The sequence below is a fragment of the Mastigoproctus giganteus genome, chromosome 6 (assembly GCF_048544385.1).
Source record: "Mastigoproctus giganteus isolate SK-2022 chromosome 6, ASM4854438v1, whole genome shotgun sequence".
NCBI lineage: Eukaryota > Metazoa > Arthropoda > Arachnida > Uropygi > Thelyphonidae > Mastigoproctus > Mastigoproctus giganteus.
The window spans coordinates 143,332,603-143,351,389 of NC_143580.1; the positions used below are offsets into that span (position 1 = coordinate 143,332,603).

Below are 18,787 nucleotides of genomic sequence, written 5' to 3' on the forward strand. Positions count from 1 at the left end.
GATTCGATGATCTTACGTCGGCAGATATCAAAGAATTGTTAATTGATAAACCTCTTAGTGAAAACGAAATAGTGGAGATTTTTTATGAGACTCCTGAAAACGAAGTTAATGTTAATGATCAAGATAATCCTACTTTTACTGCTGATATAATTAAAGAAGGTCTTAAACTGGCCAGTAATTTAGGCAATTATTTTGCCCGACATGATCCAAATGAAGAACGTGTGGGAAGTTTTCATGTGAGCTTAAGTTGTTAATGTCTTCATACAGAGAATTATATTACGACTTATCTAAAGCATCAACAGAGTGATTAATAACTGAGTTCATGTCTTAAATTACTGAAACAACTCGTGGTACTTTTGTTCAAGACATGACGAGAATTTCACAAGTTCAGGCGGAAGTCGATGACGATAATACCATATCTAGTAGTTCTAGTGATATTACAGTCTCACAAAACGAAACCTTTCGTGTATATTGTCAGAAACTGATAGTGAATAACAATTTTTTATAGAATCCTTAGCAAACAACTGAAATGAATATGTTATTTTTAAAGTTATTAAAATTCATTATATGTATGTGTGTTCGCCATGAAATGTAAATAAAAATCTTATGATCCTAATGAATTTAATGTTTGTTTTTTTTTTCATTATTTTGCTTATATTTCAGGTTTGGAACCAATCTTCACCTTTTCTATGGAGTCAGTAGTTCTTTTTATGGGAAATCTTTGTACGCGTAATTTTTAGGAATGTATCTATCGCGTAAAAAGAGGTTTAGGTGTATATATCTTGTACTACTTATGTACTGAGATGATAACATCTTAAATAAGCAACTCATGAAGTTCACATGTGTGAATGAAAGTATAGATTTTTTCAATAAACATCAGGTAACATCAAGTTCTTCCTTTCCCCACAGTTATGATATAAAGAAAAGTGATGACCAGAATTTATTTGAGCATATGATCCAACTAACATGCATCAACATATGATCCAATTTGTGGAGATTTAAATATCAGGGTAAGAAATTATAATTAAAACTACAGAATTGTTTCAGAAAAATGGAAATTAGACAAAAATGTAAACTCAACAATAATGGTAATAAGCTACTCAAATTTTGTGCAAACCACACATTCTTAATATATAAACTGTATTTCAGAATAAAGATAGCCACAAGTTTATATGAAGGTAGCATAACGTAATAAGAAAGTCATAACTGACAATACTGTTAAAGGATGGAATCTTAAACAACTAGTTGAAGATATAAGGGTATACAGAGGATGGGAGAATGGAAGTATACAATCATTTTGTATTGAGCAATTTTAAAATTATAATTATTAAAAAAAAAAGTATAAAAATGTGTTAAAATGAATAGATGATTTTCAAACTACCAATTATTAAATACAATTACTAATTAATTTTATTAAATACTAATTATATAAAATTTTGAAGAACTAATTCAAACTACTAATTTGCTGCCTCCCTTAATATAATTGGATAGATTCCATCTGCCCCAGGTGCCTTTTTTATGTCGTTCCTCAGCAATTTCTTCTCTACTATCCTTTTAGTTATCACAAAGTCATTTAGCTCTTTGCTAGAGTTTTATAAACTTTGGGCACCCCCCTACCCTAAAAAATTTTTAATGTGTGAATGTAGATTCAAAATACCTATTCAATTTGTCTGCAACCTGAGCAGGGGCATCAACAGTTAACCCATAAACATCAAGTTATATCAATGTGATTCAATCCCTTCCTTTTACTATTAATATAAGCACAGAAGTCTTTACTGTTTTTCATTGCTGTCTTTGCCAGACACTTCTCATAATCTGCCTTTGCTTACCTAACCTCTTTTGTGACTTGAATACAGACTAATTTATATTAACCACAGGCTTCTGTATCCCCTAGTTTCAAATGATATGCATCTTATGCACTTTTCTTCTTTGCCACATATGTCAGTAGTTCATCTGACATACATTTAAGTCTAAGCCATGAACAGTATTTCTTTGTTGGTATGAAAAGCCGAGTTGCTTCTTTGATTACTCCCCATTTAGAATTTTCTGTTGTTAACATCATCAGTTGTTCTCAATGCGTACGATTTAAAATCTGTCTGAGACCTCTGTAGTCACCCTTACTAAAGAAAAAGGTTTTCCCTTTATCCTTGACAGTAGTTGTGTTTTTAATTAAATTCCTCATTAGTACACTGTGATCACTTTTACTCATTGGGTCTTTTACCTGCAGATTCTTAATGCATGAAGAATCACTGCTGATAACCAAATTAAGAGTACTGCTTCCTCTTATTGTCTCTCTAGCATGCTGCTATAGAAAACAGTCATCCAAAAAATTCAGAAAAGTCTTGCTAGTGTTTGAGTGAACAACCAACAAATTCCAGTCAACACCTGGCAAGTTAAAATCTCGCATCATGAGACATTCTGATTTACTGGTGCACTTTATTTCCCTCTATAGCTGTGTGGCACTGCTCTTTATGGACCAATGTTATTTGTGGAGTTTCCCAGGGTTCAGTGTTGGGTCCATTGTTGTTTACAATATTTATCAATGATATTGATGAAGGCATATCAAGCTAAATGTCAAAGTTTTCAGATGATATAAAGATTGGCAGAGTGGTGAATGATAGTACGCTACTGCAACAGGATCTAGAAAAGTTAGGCAGATGGGTTGAGATTGTTTGTTTGTTTGTTTGTTTGTTTGTTTTATGGCGCATTAGCATCTAAGGCTATAATGCGCCAAGTCAAAAGATGAAGAATATAAAATGTAAATTATTTGTATATTATTTTAAAAGAATATACAAATTAAAGCGTTCATGCAGTATAAAACGATAAAAATATTTTAGATTGAATTATTTAGATTAATAAGTTGTAAAAACTTAAAAATAGCTGACATATTGTCATTGTCGTTTAAAACCTGTCTGAGTGTATAAGGTTCAGACAGATGGCTAAAACATAAACGGCGGTCATTATAAAAGGACGGACATTCAATTAAAATATGATGGACTGATAAAATGGTGTCACAATTTCTACACATAGGACGATTGTCTGCCCTCAGCAGATAGCAATGTGTCAAGTGACAATGTCCTATGCGGAGCCGAGATAGAACAACTTCCTCTTTTCGGTTCCTGCGTAGACTAGACTGCCAATGTTCAATTACAGGCTTAATCTCATATAACTTGTTTGTAGTCTGTCCATGCCAAGAGTGTTGCCATTGGGATATCAGTTTCTTTCGAATTACTTGCCTGTAGTCTGTATAGGGGACTGACAGGCAAGAGTTAAATAGGTTCGCTGATTTGGCTGCAGAGTCTGCCAAATCATTTCCTGAGATCCCAATGTGGCCTGGGATCCAGCAGAAACGAACATCAAATTTGAATTCTGCTAAGGAATGCAGCTTCTGCTGTATCCGGGTCAGGACAGGATGAGGGTTGAACCTCATCGATGATAAAGCCTGCAATGAACTCAGAGAATCGGTATATATAATATATTTTTTGTGGTGGGTGGTTTGTATACGATCTAAGGCTAGCTCAACCGCATGCAGCTCTGCAGTGAACACACTGCATTCGTTGGAGATCTGCTCAGATACCGTGGTGTCTGGAAAAACAGCTGCAGATCCGACAGACAAATCTGACCTCGAGCCATCTGTGTAGATGGGCAAGAAGTCAGCATGTTCCAAGCGCTCAGCTAAAAAGAGCTGCAGGTAGATGTTGGATGATGTATTACCCTTTCTCCAGTTGTTAAGGGAAAAGTTGCAGTTTGGGACACGAGCATGCCAGGGTGGAAAAGGTTGCCCTGGTGATGGGGCAACATTGTCTAATGTGATGTTCAAATCATTGAGTAGCCTTTGGATACGAATACCGAATGGTTGATTGGCAGTCTGGCGAATGTTGTACAGATTTTCCCAACGTGGCTCAAAAACGGGTGTCCACGTTGGATGGTCTGGCAGGGATTTCAGTTTCAAAGCATACTGTAGAGACAACTGTTTCCTGCGAAGCGATAATGAGGGCTCATTCGCTTCGACATAGAGGCTATGGACAGGAGAAGTACGAAATGCTCCAGTGGCAATACGGATCGCCTGATGGTGGATGGGATCCAGCCATCGGAGTACGCTGAGTCTAGAGGATGCGTATACCTGGCACCCGTAATCTATCTTAGATCGTACGAGTGCACGATAGAGGCGCATGAGGGTATATCGGTCAGCGCCCCAAGAATGTGAGGAGATTGCACGCAGGATATTCAAACCTCTCGTGCACTTCGCACGTAGCTGACGGATGTGTTCTAGAAAGGTCAGCTTTCTATCGAAGATAAGCCCCAAAAATCTAGTCTCAGGTACTACTGGGATGGCAGTTTGTCCAAGCCTTAGTTCAGGTTCAGGGTGAAGATTGCGTTTTCTGCAAAAATGCATGCAAACTGTCTTTTGTGGAGAGAATCTGAACCCGTTATTCGTTGCCCATGAGTTCAAATGGTCAATAGCAAGTTGCAGTTGCCTCTCAATTACCCTCATGTTGCAGGAATGACAAAATATGCTAAAATCGTCAACATAGAGGGCACAGTTTACAGTTGGAGGAAGTTGTTCTGTGATAGAATTCACTTTAATGGCAAAAAGCGTAACACTTAAAACGGATCCTTGAGGCACTCCCTCCTCTTGGCTAAAAGAGCGAGAGAGAGTAGATCCTACACGGACTTGGAAAGAACGGTGACATAAAAAGTTCTTAATAAAATTGGGGAGATTACCTCTAAGGCCGATGCTATAGAGGTCTTTTAAAATTCCAAATCTCCAAGTTGTGTCATACGCTTTTTCCATATCAAAGAACACTGACACCAGGTGTTCTCGTTTTAAAAAGGCATCTCGAATGGAAGTCTCGAGCCTGATTAAGTGGTCCAAAGTTGACCTATTCCTACGGAAGCCGCACTGAAATCTGGAGAGAAACCCATTAGCCTCCAAATACCAGATAAGGCGGGCATTGACCATTCTCTCCAGAATTTTGCACAGACAGCTAGTCAGAGCAATAGGACGGTAGTTCGTTGGGATTTTGGGATCCTTTCCTGGCTTAGGAAATGCAAGCACAATTGCCTTATGCCAGGAATCCGGAAACTGCTCTTCTTTAAATATTCTGTTATATAGAAAAAGCAGTTGGTCCATGGATTTTACAGACAGATGTTTGATCATATCATAATGGATAAGATCTGGTCCGGCAGCACTTGCCTTGGTAAGAGTTAGAGCTGTTTCTAACTCTTCAGTGGTAAAGGGCCCGTTATAGGGATGAGACCTTCTTGATTTAAAGTTAATTGGCTGCTTTTCACATTTATGTTTCCAGACCAGAAATTCTGGGGAATAAGCAGATGTTGACGAGATGGCAGAAAAAGTCTCCCCAAGTGCATTGGCTATTGCAGTTGGATCTGCAATAACGCATCCATTATACTCCAGGACCGATGAAGGGTGCGATGTATATTTACCCTTCATTTTCCGGATTTTGTCCCAGATAGCTTTACTGCTGGTTGACTGGGTAATGGTGGATGTAAAGCGGACCCACGATTCCTTTTGGCTCTGACGACGAATATATCGCGCTTTCGCGCGTGCACGTTTGAAGGCTAAGAGATTGGCTATGGTAGGATATCGTCGGAATATCCCCCAAGCTTTGTTTTGTGCCTTTTTTGCTGCTGTGCATTCAGTATTCCACCAAGGTTTTGGAAATGGCGGAAACCGGGTAGATGTTTTCGGAATTGTAGCTGCAGCTGCATGGACAATGCTTTCTGTGATGTACGCCACTGCGTCATTAATAGGCTCCCGACTGACTGTACTGATGTTAAAGTCTACCAGGTGTTGAAAGGTGTTCCAGTCAGCCTGATCAATCTTCCATCGTGGTAACCTAAAAGGTGAACATGGCGTCACTTTAAGTAGGCTGGTTATCACGGGGAAGTGATCACTCCCATAAAGATTCTCCTCTACCTCCCAAGTGATTGAAGGAAGGAGAGAGGGGGAACATATAGAGAGGTCAATAGCAGAGAACGTACGGGTAGGCATGTGAAAAAAGGTGTTAGTTCCCACATTTAGAAGGGATAGGTCATTGTCATTGAGCACATGCTCTATGACACGTCCCCTTCCATTAACGTTTGCACTACCCCACAGGGTGTTATGTCCATTGAAGTCGCCCAGGAGTAAGACAGGCGTAGGCAGCTGCACAATGAGATCATCAAGGTCTCTCTGAGAGATATCAGCCCCAGGTGGCAAATATACTGAGCAGACTGTTATTAAGAACCCTACCGTAAGGCGAACCGCTACTGCTTCTATGTTGGTGGTGAGCGCAATAGTTTGATATGGGGTATGGTTGCCCAGAATTATAGCAACACCCCCATGAGCAGGTCCATCGTCAGTTCTGTCCTTTCGAATGATGGTAGTGTTACGAAGCGAAGGGTTTTCATTTGGCTTCAGGTATGTCTCTTGTAAGCAAAAGCAGACTGGCTCAAGCTTTTGCAGAAGGGCCTTGATGTCATCATTGTTTCGCCGGAATCCACGACAGTTCCACTGAAGGAATTTAGCCATTATTTTGGCTTGGTGGGTCCATCAGGCGGCTTCCGAGGTGCTGAGGGCTTACCTTTTTCAGTCTTGGATTTATCCTTCCTGGGGAAGTACGGACGCTGTCCAGTGTCCATTTCCTCCTCAGCAAAGAGCTCCAAAACTGAGTCTTCTTGTACCTCCTTCTGCTCTACATCCATGTTTTCTTGGGTTGTAGGTGGTATTTCCCCTTTCTTATTCTTTTCTTTCGTGATAGATTTTGTTATTTGTGGAGCATTAGGAGGTACTGATATAGGAGTGGCAGCTGATTGGTCCTTCTGTGCAGGTTTTTGGGAGCATAAGAGATAACGTGCGATAGGGGTAAATGATTCTTTTGGAGGGATGGACATGTCCGTCTGAGTTCCAATGGAACACCTCCCTGCTACCTTCTGGGCGTAGGTAGGTTTTTTGATGTTGACAGGTTTCACTGCTTTCCTTGCCTCCTGATACGATATGTTTAGCTCTGCCTTCAGCCGTTGAATTTCTTTTTCTTCTTTCCACCTCTGGCATGCTCGTGAATAGGCCGGGTGTTCGCCTTCACAATTAATACAGGTGGGTTTTTCGGCTGAACATGCTGTTGTTTCGTGGTCCTTTGCGCCACATCGAGCGCATGCAAGGACTCCACGGCAGGCCATTTGAGAATGTCCATATTTCTGGCATTTAAAACACCGTAAAGGGTTGGGAACATATGGACGCACTAGACAGTTGATGTAGCCAGCTTTAATCTCATCAGGAGGTTTGGGAGAGTTAAAAGTCAGGATAACACTCCTGGTTTTAACAAGTTTCCCATCCCTACGCGCACTAATTCTCTTGACGGCTATAACTCCTTGAGGTTTCAGTTCCAAGCAGATTTCCTCCTCGGTTACGTCGAGAAGGTCCCATTCGGAAATGACACCTCTCGATGAATTCAGTGTTCTATGTGGTGTTACAGTAACGGGTACTCCTCCGATCGATGTTGCGCGGAGTAGCTGCTCGGATTGTCTGTCAGTTTGTGATTCAATTAAAAGGTCTCCAGAACGGAGCCTCTTAACAGATTTGGGTGAACCTGCTAACCCATCTAACCCTTTCTGTATGAAGAAGGGTGACATTCTACCAATTGGTTTTTCTCCGGTGGAGTGTATAATTAGGAACCTTGGAACAGGCCCTGAAGGTAATTCCGTTCGCTGCCTTTTTTTAGCAATAATGCTATCTGTATCTGTGTCTAAATTTTCAGATAGGGACCGGGTTGGGGCCCCTGAAGGAGTAAGTTTCTCAGGATTCATAGAGGTTTTTTATTTGTTCAGTGCCCGGGCTCCCCACCCACCACGGAGCCCAAAGGGACGCCCACTACCCGGCATGCAATAAATGCGCTCGGGAGTGGGACGCCAGGGCTACCCAGACACTATACCCGCACCGCCGCCAGCCTGAATCCTGTCCCTCGGACCATGAGGGTAGGGGCGTGGCATTGACACGGTTGACCCTCGCAGGCGAGCCTACTAGCCGATTGATCCTAGCCGGGCCTTCCAGGACCACCCGTCTTGTCGAAGCAGGGGCCAAAGTGGTGTATTGAAGCTGGGCCCCTCAACCACCAGGATCCCCCTTTCCGAATTTCCACGGGTCGCAGCGCACGGCAAACACGCCGGATTCCATTGATGTAAGCCCGGAACCTAGGCTGTGGGCGTTGGATCCCAGTGATGCTAGTCTGGAAGTCCAGCAGCGTCACTGGGAGGTCCCCTCACCACGTACAGGTGCCCACGTCGAGGGGATGGGTTGAGAAATGGCAATTGAAGTTTAACATTGACAAATGCAAAGTACTGAATATGGGTAGCAGTAACAGCAGAGAAAAGTACTAACTGTGTGGTACTACATTCAGGGTAGTACCACACAGTTAGTACTACACTCTGGGTAGTGGAAAATGAAAAAGATTTGGATGTAATTTTGCAGTTTATTGTTATTATTATTATTATTAGCCATATGGTACAAGTAAGCCTGAGCTTATGCCGCACTGGCCAAAAAAAATTTGAGTTACCCTGACAGAGAGAGAGAAGTAGAAAGGAATCACCAAGAAAGAGAAGAATGATGATATACAGCTTAGGACCCAGGGTGTGCCAAGCCCATACTCACAAGATGTGAGCCCATGTAGTTCTCTGAGCAATGCAGACAGGTTGCCAAGAGAGCTCAATGATATACAAGAATTTTGCTAAAAGGGATAAGGAGGCAATTATCCCTTTGTATAAGGCCATGGTTAGGCCACATCTTTAGTACTGTATACAGGTCTGGCCTCACTTTAGGAAGGATGTAGATCTGCTGGAACGGGTGCAGAGAAGGGCACCCAGACTAGTGAAGGAAACAAAATGGTGCACTTACCTAGAAAGGCTTAAATTCTGCAAATTGCAGCATCTCAAGAAGAGGCACCTGTGAGAAAATCTAATCAAGGTGTTTAAAACCTTGACTGGATTGAGTAAGTCAAATTTTAATGATATTCTTCCACTTGCTGAAATGGGGCATATATGAGGGGGCATAAATTCAAATTGAGTGGATGAGTTAAATAATTTTAGGTCCTTGAGGCTGTCACAGACATTCTCTCAGATATGCCAGACAAGCTGTACTTGCTACCTGGGAGTCTAATACGCTGATGGAATTGATATTCGGGTGACACTCAAGTCAAGTGGACCCAATTTCGGTGAAGTCCGAATGGTCTGTGACAGCCAAATCCTCTGCTTACACCTTCAGGATGGTGGGACTGTTAGTAATCCTGGGTATAACCTCCATGCACAAGTACATGGTGGGTGACCACACAGGTGTGAACCAACGTAAGCAGGGGTCGAGGTGTGGCACCCACACCACATGGAGGAATGCTGCCCCTCTATGTTACTAGGCAGTATAGGTGGTAGATGACTCTCATCAATCGGTGCAATACCACCACTTTGCTATTGGAGGCTTGAAGTGGAGAACCCATGTTTAGTCTATAGAGATAAGTTCCAGTCAACCCTTCCCCATCTCTTCCATCATGCAGTATAATTGACAAATTTTGAGGTTATGATGAGCATCATGGCAAGATCCAAACTTTCTTACATTTTGAGGCTACAGCTCTAAAACTGTGTTCGCAGGCCGGCCGGCCGCTAGTTAGTAGGCCAGACCAAACCTATTGGTAACTTCCTAGGGGATTCCGGATCAGCTAGTGTATAATCTTGCTACCTCTATTCTGCCAGATAGTGACTGGAGGAAGTCCGACTAGTGTGTATGCGGGAAGCATTGTCGAGACCAGGTTATGTCAAGGATCTAGGTATATTCTTACCATGTGTACGCCATATCCAAAAATTTCATCACTTCATACAACAGGTCCCACCAACTTTGGTACTTGTGCATATGTCCATTCTAATATTCCCTGTCAGAGACTTGGCAATTTGGAATCTCCTCTCTTTGATCTTCTCTGGCTTAAAATCTCTCTGCCTCATTGTGTCAAATTCATCTGTTGTCTCTACCGTTCTCCCAACTCCACTAATCGCTTGGAGCTCTCTGACTTCCTCTCTTCGCAACTTGACTTTCTCCAGTCCAACTTTCCTAACAGTGAGATAATTTCCTTTGGTGATTTTAATGTTCACAACTCCAGCTGGCTTCCGTTTTCTAGTCACACCGACCCAGCTGGTCGAGATGCTGAGGCTTTTGCAATTACCAATGACCTTGCACAGATTGTTCATTTACCTACAAGAATACCGGACAATCCTAATCATACAGCCAACACGCTTGATCTTTTTCTCACAAACAACCCTTCTAAGTACGCGGTTGAAGTGAGAGGTCCTTTAGGCACTTCAGATCACAACTTGGTGATTGACTCTTCTGCAATGGAGCCTTTATCTCACGGTCATTCCCAACCTCGTGTTGTTTGCATTACAAGAATGCAAAATGGGATGACCTGCGAGATTTCTTTTCTTCTTTTCCTTGGTCGGATTACTGTTTCAAAACTACTGATGTCAAATCTCTTTGCTGTCTGCTCAGATCGTGTCAATGAAATTATTCTTGCAGGAATGGAATCCTTTATCCCACAATCCACTTTAAAATCTCGTCCTTTATCTAAACCTTGGTTTTCCAAAAAATGTGCTAAGGCTGTTCAAGAGAAGAATGTTGCATATCATAATTGGCTTTTTTTCTAATTCTTCAGTTACATTTTCTGCCTACACCAATGCTCGCAACAATTGTAAAGCAGTTATTAATCAGTCCAAACTAGAGTTTGTACAGGCTAAGTGTGCAAAACTTGCTTCTTGCCCTAATGGTAGCCGAGAATTCTGTCCTCTTGGCAAAGCTATTGGCCGCAACTTTTGGCCATCTCTGCTCCCACCTCTGTCCAAACCAGATGGTTCAGTTGTCACTTCAGTCAAGGATAAAGCTGACCTGCTAGCATCCCATTTTTCTTCCAACTCACGTATTAATGATCTTGGTAAAACACCTCCCACCATTCCTAACACGATCCACTCAATGCCTCCTGTGGTCTTCCGTCAAAAGGATGTCAGAAGGATTTTGACGAATCTTGATGCTAAGAAAGCTCCAGGTCCCGATGGTATTTCTCCACTTGTTCTCAAAACCTGTGCTCCTGAACTTAATCCTATTCTTTGCCGCCTTTTTTCACTTTCTTATTACAAAGGTGTTTTTCCTTCTGCTTGGAAATTTGCTCATATCCAGCCAGTTCCTAAAAAGGGTGACAAATCCCTCCCATCCAATTATCATTCCATTGCAATTACTTCTACTCTTTCTAAAGTAATGGAGAAATCAATTAACCGCCAACTTTTAAACTACCTAGAAACCTTCCATCTAATCAACGATTGCCAGTATGAATTCAGTCAGTGTCGATCCACTGGTGATATTCTGGCTTATGTTACCTATTTATGGACTAATTCAATGGAAAGGTTCGGTGAAACACAAGTAGTTGCTCTTGACATCTCAAAGGCTTTCGATCGTGTTTGGCATAAAGGTCTTCTAAACAAGCTTCCATCTTATGGTTTGCCAACTGTTTTTTTATAATTGGTTATCCAGTTTTCTCTCTGATCGCTCAGTGAGGGTGATGGTAGATGGCTCCCTATCTTCTAACTTCTCTACTAATGCGGGTGTCCCCCAAGGTTCAGTCTTTCTCCCACTCTTTTATTCTTGTATATTAATGACCTTCTTCCATTGACTGGAAATCCTATCCATAGTTTTGCCAATAATAGCACATTGCATTCCACTTTCCATTTTGAGAAAACTTGTCCTGCTCAATCAGGTTCAACTTCTCAAAAATCTGCTTCCAATTCCTTAAATGCCTATCTTCAGGTAATTCTCCAGTAGGGCAAAGACAACTTAGTTGATTTCAACCCTTCTAAAACTCAGTCTTGTCTTATATCTCGTAAAAATGATTCTTCTGCTGCTATGTTTATCTTTGGTAACACTCCGATTTCTAGGCAAAATGATATATCTGTTTTTGGGATTACCCTGACTTCTAGTCTCTCTTGGCACAAGCACATTACAAATATTGCTTCCTTTGCATCTAAAAAACTTGGTTCTCTTTCGCTCTCGGCGTTACTTTTCTTCCAAACATATGCTCACTCTGTATAAATCGCAAATCTGCCCTACTATGGAATATTGTTCCCACACATGGGGGTGGTGCCCCCAAAACCTCTCTTAGGCTTCTTGATTCTATTCAGAAAAGGGCAGTTACGTTAATTAATGATTCATCTCTAACAGAATCTCTCCACTCGCCGTAATGTTTCTGCTGCATGCCTTTTCTACAGATACTTCCCTGGGCACTGTTCTTCTGAACTGGCTTCTATAATTTCCACTCTCTCTTTCAAAACAGTTCGAACACGTGCAGCCATCAGCCAACATCCATTTATTATCCAACTTCAAACTCACAAAACCAACTTTTCATCGTCTTTGTTTATTCATTCAACTACCATTTTCTGGAACAACCTTCCTTCATACGTATTTCTTGAAAATTACAGTCTACTGAAGTTCAAGTCCAATGTCAACAAATATCTTCTTTCGTCTTCTCAACCTCCACCCCAAGCAGGGTACTAAGTACTATAGGTTCTAATACCTCTCATGTTTGGGGTTTACGTAAAAAAAAAAAAAAAAAAAAAAAAAAAAATCAAGGGCAAATTCTTGGAGGGTACCGATGGGTGAACTGCTGTTTTTTGGTTGATGCTATATAAGCTTGCTTTCTTGCATAATTTGCCATTAGCAGTAGTAGTACTATTACTTCTGAGAAGAACAGTTTTTTAAAGGCTAAGACTGCACTAACATATATGGAAAAATTGGCCATGGTTAGTCATACTACTGCTAATGTGTGGGCATAAGAACTAAGTACAACCAAGTGGGTATAAGAACTAACAAAGAGAGAATTACTCTGTTACTGTGTACGAATAAAAATATAAATCACAAACTAAAACCATCGTGCATTGGGAAATGTAAAAGTCCCTAGTGTTTTAAGCATATCAACATGAAATCTCTAATTGTGATTTATAAAAATAGCTCATCACTTGGATGATGAGTGATATTTTTGCTTCACGGTATGAAAGTGAGTTTTTACGTTTGGTAAGACACCACTTGCTTTCCAATAAAGCCTAAAGAAAAGACTCTGTTACTGTTGGATCACTGCCCAGCTCATTCTTCAGCTGATATCCTGAAACTGAAAGATGACAAAGATCAGAGTTGCATTTCTGCCAAGGAACACAACTACACTAATTCAGTCCATAGATCAGGGCATTATTTGATCCTTCAAAGTCTACTATCATGGTAAGCTACTTGCTGGTGTTGTAAACTCAGAAATTAAAGTTCTCAAATTTCGGAAAATATTACCACTGAAAGACTTGCATACAATATTGGATTATGCATGGGAGAAAGTAATCTCAAAGCAATTAAAAACTTCTTTAGAACAAGAAGAATTTAGAAATATTTTTAGAACAAGAAGCAAAGGCTGCTTGTAACATACTTGGTGTAGTCTTTGAGCAAATGACCTGGCTGATTGGATTGAGGTGGATGTGGAAGCTTCAGTTGCACATTTCCTGAGCAGAGATTACAAAGATCACAGCCTCTGTAAACGGTGAGAAGACAATCGACAAACAGAATTCCAGTGATACAGGGAATGACTCAGAAGATAATGCGGATGACTTGTGTAAGGAGAAAGCACCAGAAATTAACAAAGTGCTTGAAAACATTAATGAGGTGATAGAATGTTTAGCACATCAGAGTGATAGTGAGCATCTCCATTTATTGCATGCTCCATTCACTGCACCTGATCACTATTAAGAATTATGTACAGAAAAAAACGGTCATCAATTTCTAAATTACATGACTATTTCAGCATAAAATGTATGTCCACAGCAGCACTGTGTATGGTGGAATGTAAAGGGAATGATATAACCTTTAATACTTTATGTCTTTAATTTGTATATTTGGCTATAATGCGCTTTGCATATAATGCAGGTATTAAAGTTGTCGCTCGACATTCACATTATATTGAAGTTGCCCTAAACCCACATAATCACAAAAATTGCACAAACATATTGTTGATAATTAATGAAATGAAAATAGACCTCTGTATGTACATTAATTAACGAAAATAGATAAGAGAACCCCAATAAAACATGTACAGATGTGATTCAGAATAATAACAGAGACATAGTAAAAGAACATCAGAAATAGTACTGAACATTTAGAAGTCAACAACTCATATGAACTCATATTAGGTGTCTGAAAGTATATTAACCATTAAAATTTCTCAGAAAAATTCTATATACACTAGGTTCCATTATGTTTACACCGTCAGGTACTCTTAATTTCTGACCACAAGTTAATTATAAAGTGATTTATGTAAAGCATGTAATACAGTCTTTATACAGGCCTATTTGTACATTATGCATCATTCCCATACTAATTTCTATATAAGTCAGAACTGTAATATAGAATGTATGTTAATATTTAGTATCCTGCATTTCCTTATGTGAATTGTTGCATCTACCATAAAATTTATATGTATGTATTTATTTATAAATGTGAATGCACCATCCCATTACTCTGCTAACTATTGTTAATCGGAGGCAGGTACCAACTATTAAACTGAATAATAATAATAATAATGAAAAAATTATATCAGAAAAAATCAAATTACATTAAAATACAAAAACTTACCCTGATAAATTAAAAACATTCGAGTAAATGGCAATAACCTAACTAGGAAATGAAGAACAGTACCACTATTGCTGTAATGAGAGCCATAATGATATGGGCCCGAAGGAAGCATATGCGAAGTAGAAGAAGGATTTTCTGCTTTCAGATACTTAAGAAAATGAAATAAAAAGATAAAAAAATAATAAGATGGCATATTAAATTATTAATCACACAGTTCAGGTAAAATGGTACTATCTTTTTCTAAAATATCATATAAAAATAAAGAGAATAAATTGGAACACTGCCTTTCATGCGGTATTACTGAGTTCTGATTTTTGACAGATTTTAGAGTTTTCAATTCAGCTGGAACTAAATAAATGTTTCTACAAACAAATTATTGCCAAAATATATTATTATACAGCAACTCAAAACAATATTTTCATGTTAAATATTTAATCATCTACACCGATGAGCCAAAACATTATGAACAGCAAGTCGTTATGCAAATTGAAGCAATTGCAGGTGAACTACAGTGCATGTGTGGGCTGGGAAACACGGCATAAAAACAACTGATACTGAGCTTCGTTAATCAGTGTTACACTTGTTCTTCAGATCAGAAAGGCAGTGGACTTAAGTGAGTTTGACAAAGGCCAAATTGTAATAGCCAGAAGACTGGGTTAGAGCATATCCGAAACGTCACAGCTGGTGGGGTGCTCACAGTCAACCGTGATTAGTATCTAGCGAAAGTAGTCCAAGGAGGGGAAACCCAATAACACATTCAATAAATTAAATAACACATAACAACATTTATCTTTACAGTACACTTTCATCATATCTGGTTATTAATGTAGAAGTAAAGATATACACCGATTAGCCAAAACATTATGACCAGCGAGTCGTTATGCAAATCGAAGCAACTGCAGGTGAACTATGTGTGCGCGTAGGTCGGAACACGGTATAATAAACACCTGATACTGAGCTCTGTTAATCAGTGTTACTCTTGTTCTTCAGATGGGCAAGGCAGCGGACTTAAGCAAGTTTGACAAAGGACAAACTATAATGGCCAGATGACTGGGTCAGAGCAAATCCGAAATGGCATGACTGGTGGGGTATTCATGGTCAGTCACGGTTAATACCTACCAAAAGTGGTCCGAGGAGGGGGAACTCACTAACCGTCGGCGAGGTGTTGGATGGCCACAGCTCATTGATGCATGTGGTGAGTGAAGGCTGTCCCGGATGGTACGTGGCAACAGAAAAGCGACTATGGCGAAACTCGCTGGTATTTGGAATGCTGGTGACAGGAGTAATGTGTCACAACACATAGTACATCGAACCCTGATGAAAATGGGGGCTGAATAGCTGCAGGCCGCTCTGAGTGCCAATCATGATTCACTGGCGACAGTGCTTGCAATGGGCAAGTGAGCATCAAAACTGGACCTTGAGTGATTGGAAGATGGTCGTTGCTTTGGGAGATGTTCTGTTGGGATACCCTGAGTCCAGTCATCCATGTACCAGGCACTCTGGTGTCTACCACCTACCTAAACATCAGTGGATGCGCTTCAGCACCTACTGGATAAAGTGGCCACATGCAACAAAAAATACTTCCTCATGATCTCTGTGGACTTTGCCGGGGCGTTCGACTTCCTTTGGTGGCCGAGCATCCTGGAGAGGTTCAGGGCCGCTAGTGTTCCGGGAAACCTCTACAATCTCATCCAAAGCTACCTCTCAGACAGAGAAATCACAGTGAAAATCCCCTTCCAGACATTGACTACAAATATTTACAGAGGCACCCCGCAGGGCTCGGTCCTGGGCCTCCTGCTATGGAACATTGTACTGGACGGCTTCCTTACTCAGAATCATGGTGAGGTCAAAACTCAGGCTTTCGCTGATGACCTCATCATTACCGTTACTGCAAATTCACGAGCAGAACTGGAAATCATGGCCAACAACTCCCTGGACAAACTGCAGCAATGGGCTTGACACAATCAGCTGCACATCTCCCCAGCAAAGACCAAATCAACGTTGCTCAAAGGCACCTTACAAATCAGACAGCCCCCACAAATAAAGATAAACAATACAACCATTAAATTCTCTGCAAAGTTCAAATATTTGGGTGTGATCCTAGACAACAAACTAACCTTCAGGGAGCATATAAAATACACTCGTAAAAAAAAATCAGATGCTACTCAGCCATGATTGCAAGAGTCACCCGAAAGGATTGGTGCCTCACCTGGAAATAGTCAGATGAGGACTTCTATACCACCATACCAAGGGCATCTCAAAAACCTGCCTGGACTTCACAACAGACCCAGACGCTAATCAGAAAACAGAGAAGAGACTAAATGTGCACCTAATACAGGTGTGGCAGGAGAGATGGTAAAACTCGAATACTGGGGACATTACAAGAAATTCATATACCTAATGTGACTCAGGTATACCCCAGATCACCCAACTGGTTCTCCTCTGGCTTACAATCAACCTATCTATTCACAGGCCATGGGGCCATTAATGCAAAGTTATCACTCCTTGGAATCCAAGATCACCCCACCTGTGTTTGCTGAGGATTAGAGAGCTGGCAGCACCTCATGTATGACTGCTAGCTCTATGACGACCTACACAACACCCTAATCACCAAGATCAGATACCTACCAAGAGGCCTTGAACAACACCTCCTGGACATCAAATATGAGTACCTAGCCTTCTCTGCTTTTGGCCAGAAATTGTTTGCAAGGAGGAGAGCCAACTATGCCATCGCCCACAACTGACAACACTTCCAGGATAAATTCAATCCTGACTAAAGTAACCGGATCAGGATAAATCTAAGCCCCAAGTCACTGTTTAAAAAAAAAAATATATGGACATTAACCAACGAGAAAAGCATGGAACTAATCAGGTGAAATGAAAAGGAAAACCCGGTGTCTTATCACAAACGAGACCCTGACTGAGGACAAATGTCAATTCACGAAGCAGGCGTAAAGCATTCTACTATAAACACAACAAAAGAACAGATAAACACTCAGGGATTATGTGCAGAGACGAGATACTGACAAAAAACAAACCGGACTGGACCACAGGTACATCGATTGTGACAATGAAGAAGGAAGAACAATAAGTGAACTTAATGAACACCCAAGAGGTAGACGACTAGTCGCCTACAACCACCAGCAGAATCTGAGGACATCCACATAGCTGGAACAAAGGGATCCTTGCTCCTGTTCCAAGACTGACTGAGGTGTATAAAGCCTTAAATGGTTTGAGCATGCTCAATGCTGATGGGATTCTTCCTCTAGCTCAGAATAATCACCTGAAAGGACATAAATTCAAATTGAGGAAAGACAGATGTGCAGAAGTTTGCATTTAGCCAGCAGATAGTTGGTTGGTGGAACAGACTTCCATCCTTTGTTGTGGAAATTGATATCCTAAATAAATTTAAGGCTGAGCTGAACAGGTATTTGGAACGAATGGAGGGGTGAAATGGGAGCGGTTTTTTTTTTTGGCTGATGCTGCATAAGCTTGCTTTCTTGCATCATATGCCTCTACTAATGCTAATGACAAATACTGGACTGACAACTTGGACAGAGTTGACGTGTGTGACATGCAGCCCAGCTGCCAACCCCACATGGAGATCTGAGCCAGGCAACCTAGCCCGACTCTCTTTAAATCCTGGGGTGGGAAGGCCCCATCCCCTCCTTTCCTTCTGGTGAGGCATATGCATGCCTCACTGATCTATTGGGGTCGCCTACTCTATTGTCCCCATACTTCTGCCTTACTCCCCCCCCCAGTCTACATTCTCCTCCCCTTCTATCTTTATGCAAACATATGCCCACACACCAAAGCCTTAAACAACCCCAAATTAACTATGCCCATTTTCGGCCTTTTTACATCTAAGTGATATTTTCCCACGCAATTGAAGACACGCATATATATACATATTACACATACAGATATATTTTATATGTGCGTGTGTATATGTATATATTTTTATATATATAATTTTTTTTTTTTTAGGGTCCTAGTTGCTGAAATCTCAGGAAATTAAGCGGCAGGACCTGCCTGAGTAAAAACAGTCTACTAGGTTCCTGGTCTGCCTCCACGGGGCATAAGTGGGGCAACGTTGGGCCT

At 40.8% G+C, this 18,787-nt stretch overlaps 1 protein-coding gene across 2 annotated transcripts in view; it reads right to left on the reverse strand.

Moving 5' to 3' along the window:
* LOC150084630 (lysosomal-trafficking regulator-like) overlaps window positions 1–18,787 on the reverse strand; it is an 813,382-nt gene that overhangs the window by 292,505 nt on the left and 502,090 nt on the right. For both annotated transcript variants that reach the window (XM_090375369.1, XM_090375368.1), the window contains exon 16: window positions 14,687–14,834. In XM_090375369.1, coding sequence (XP_090231495.1) covers window positions 14,687–14,834 — 148 coding nt within the window. The remainder of the gene's footprint in view (window positions 1–14,686; window positions 14,835–18,787) is intronic.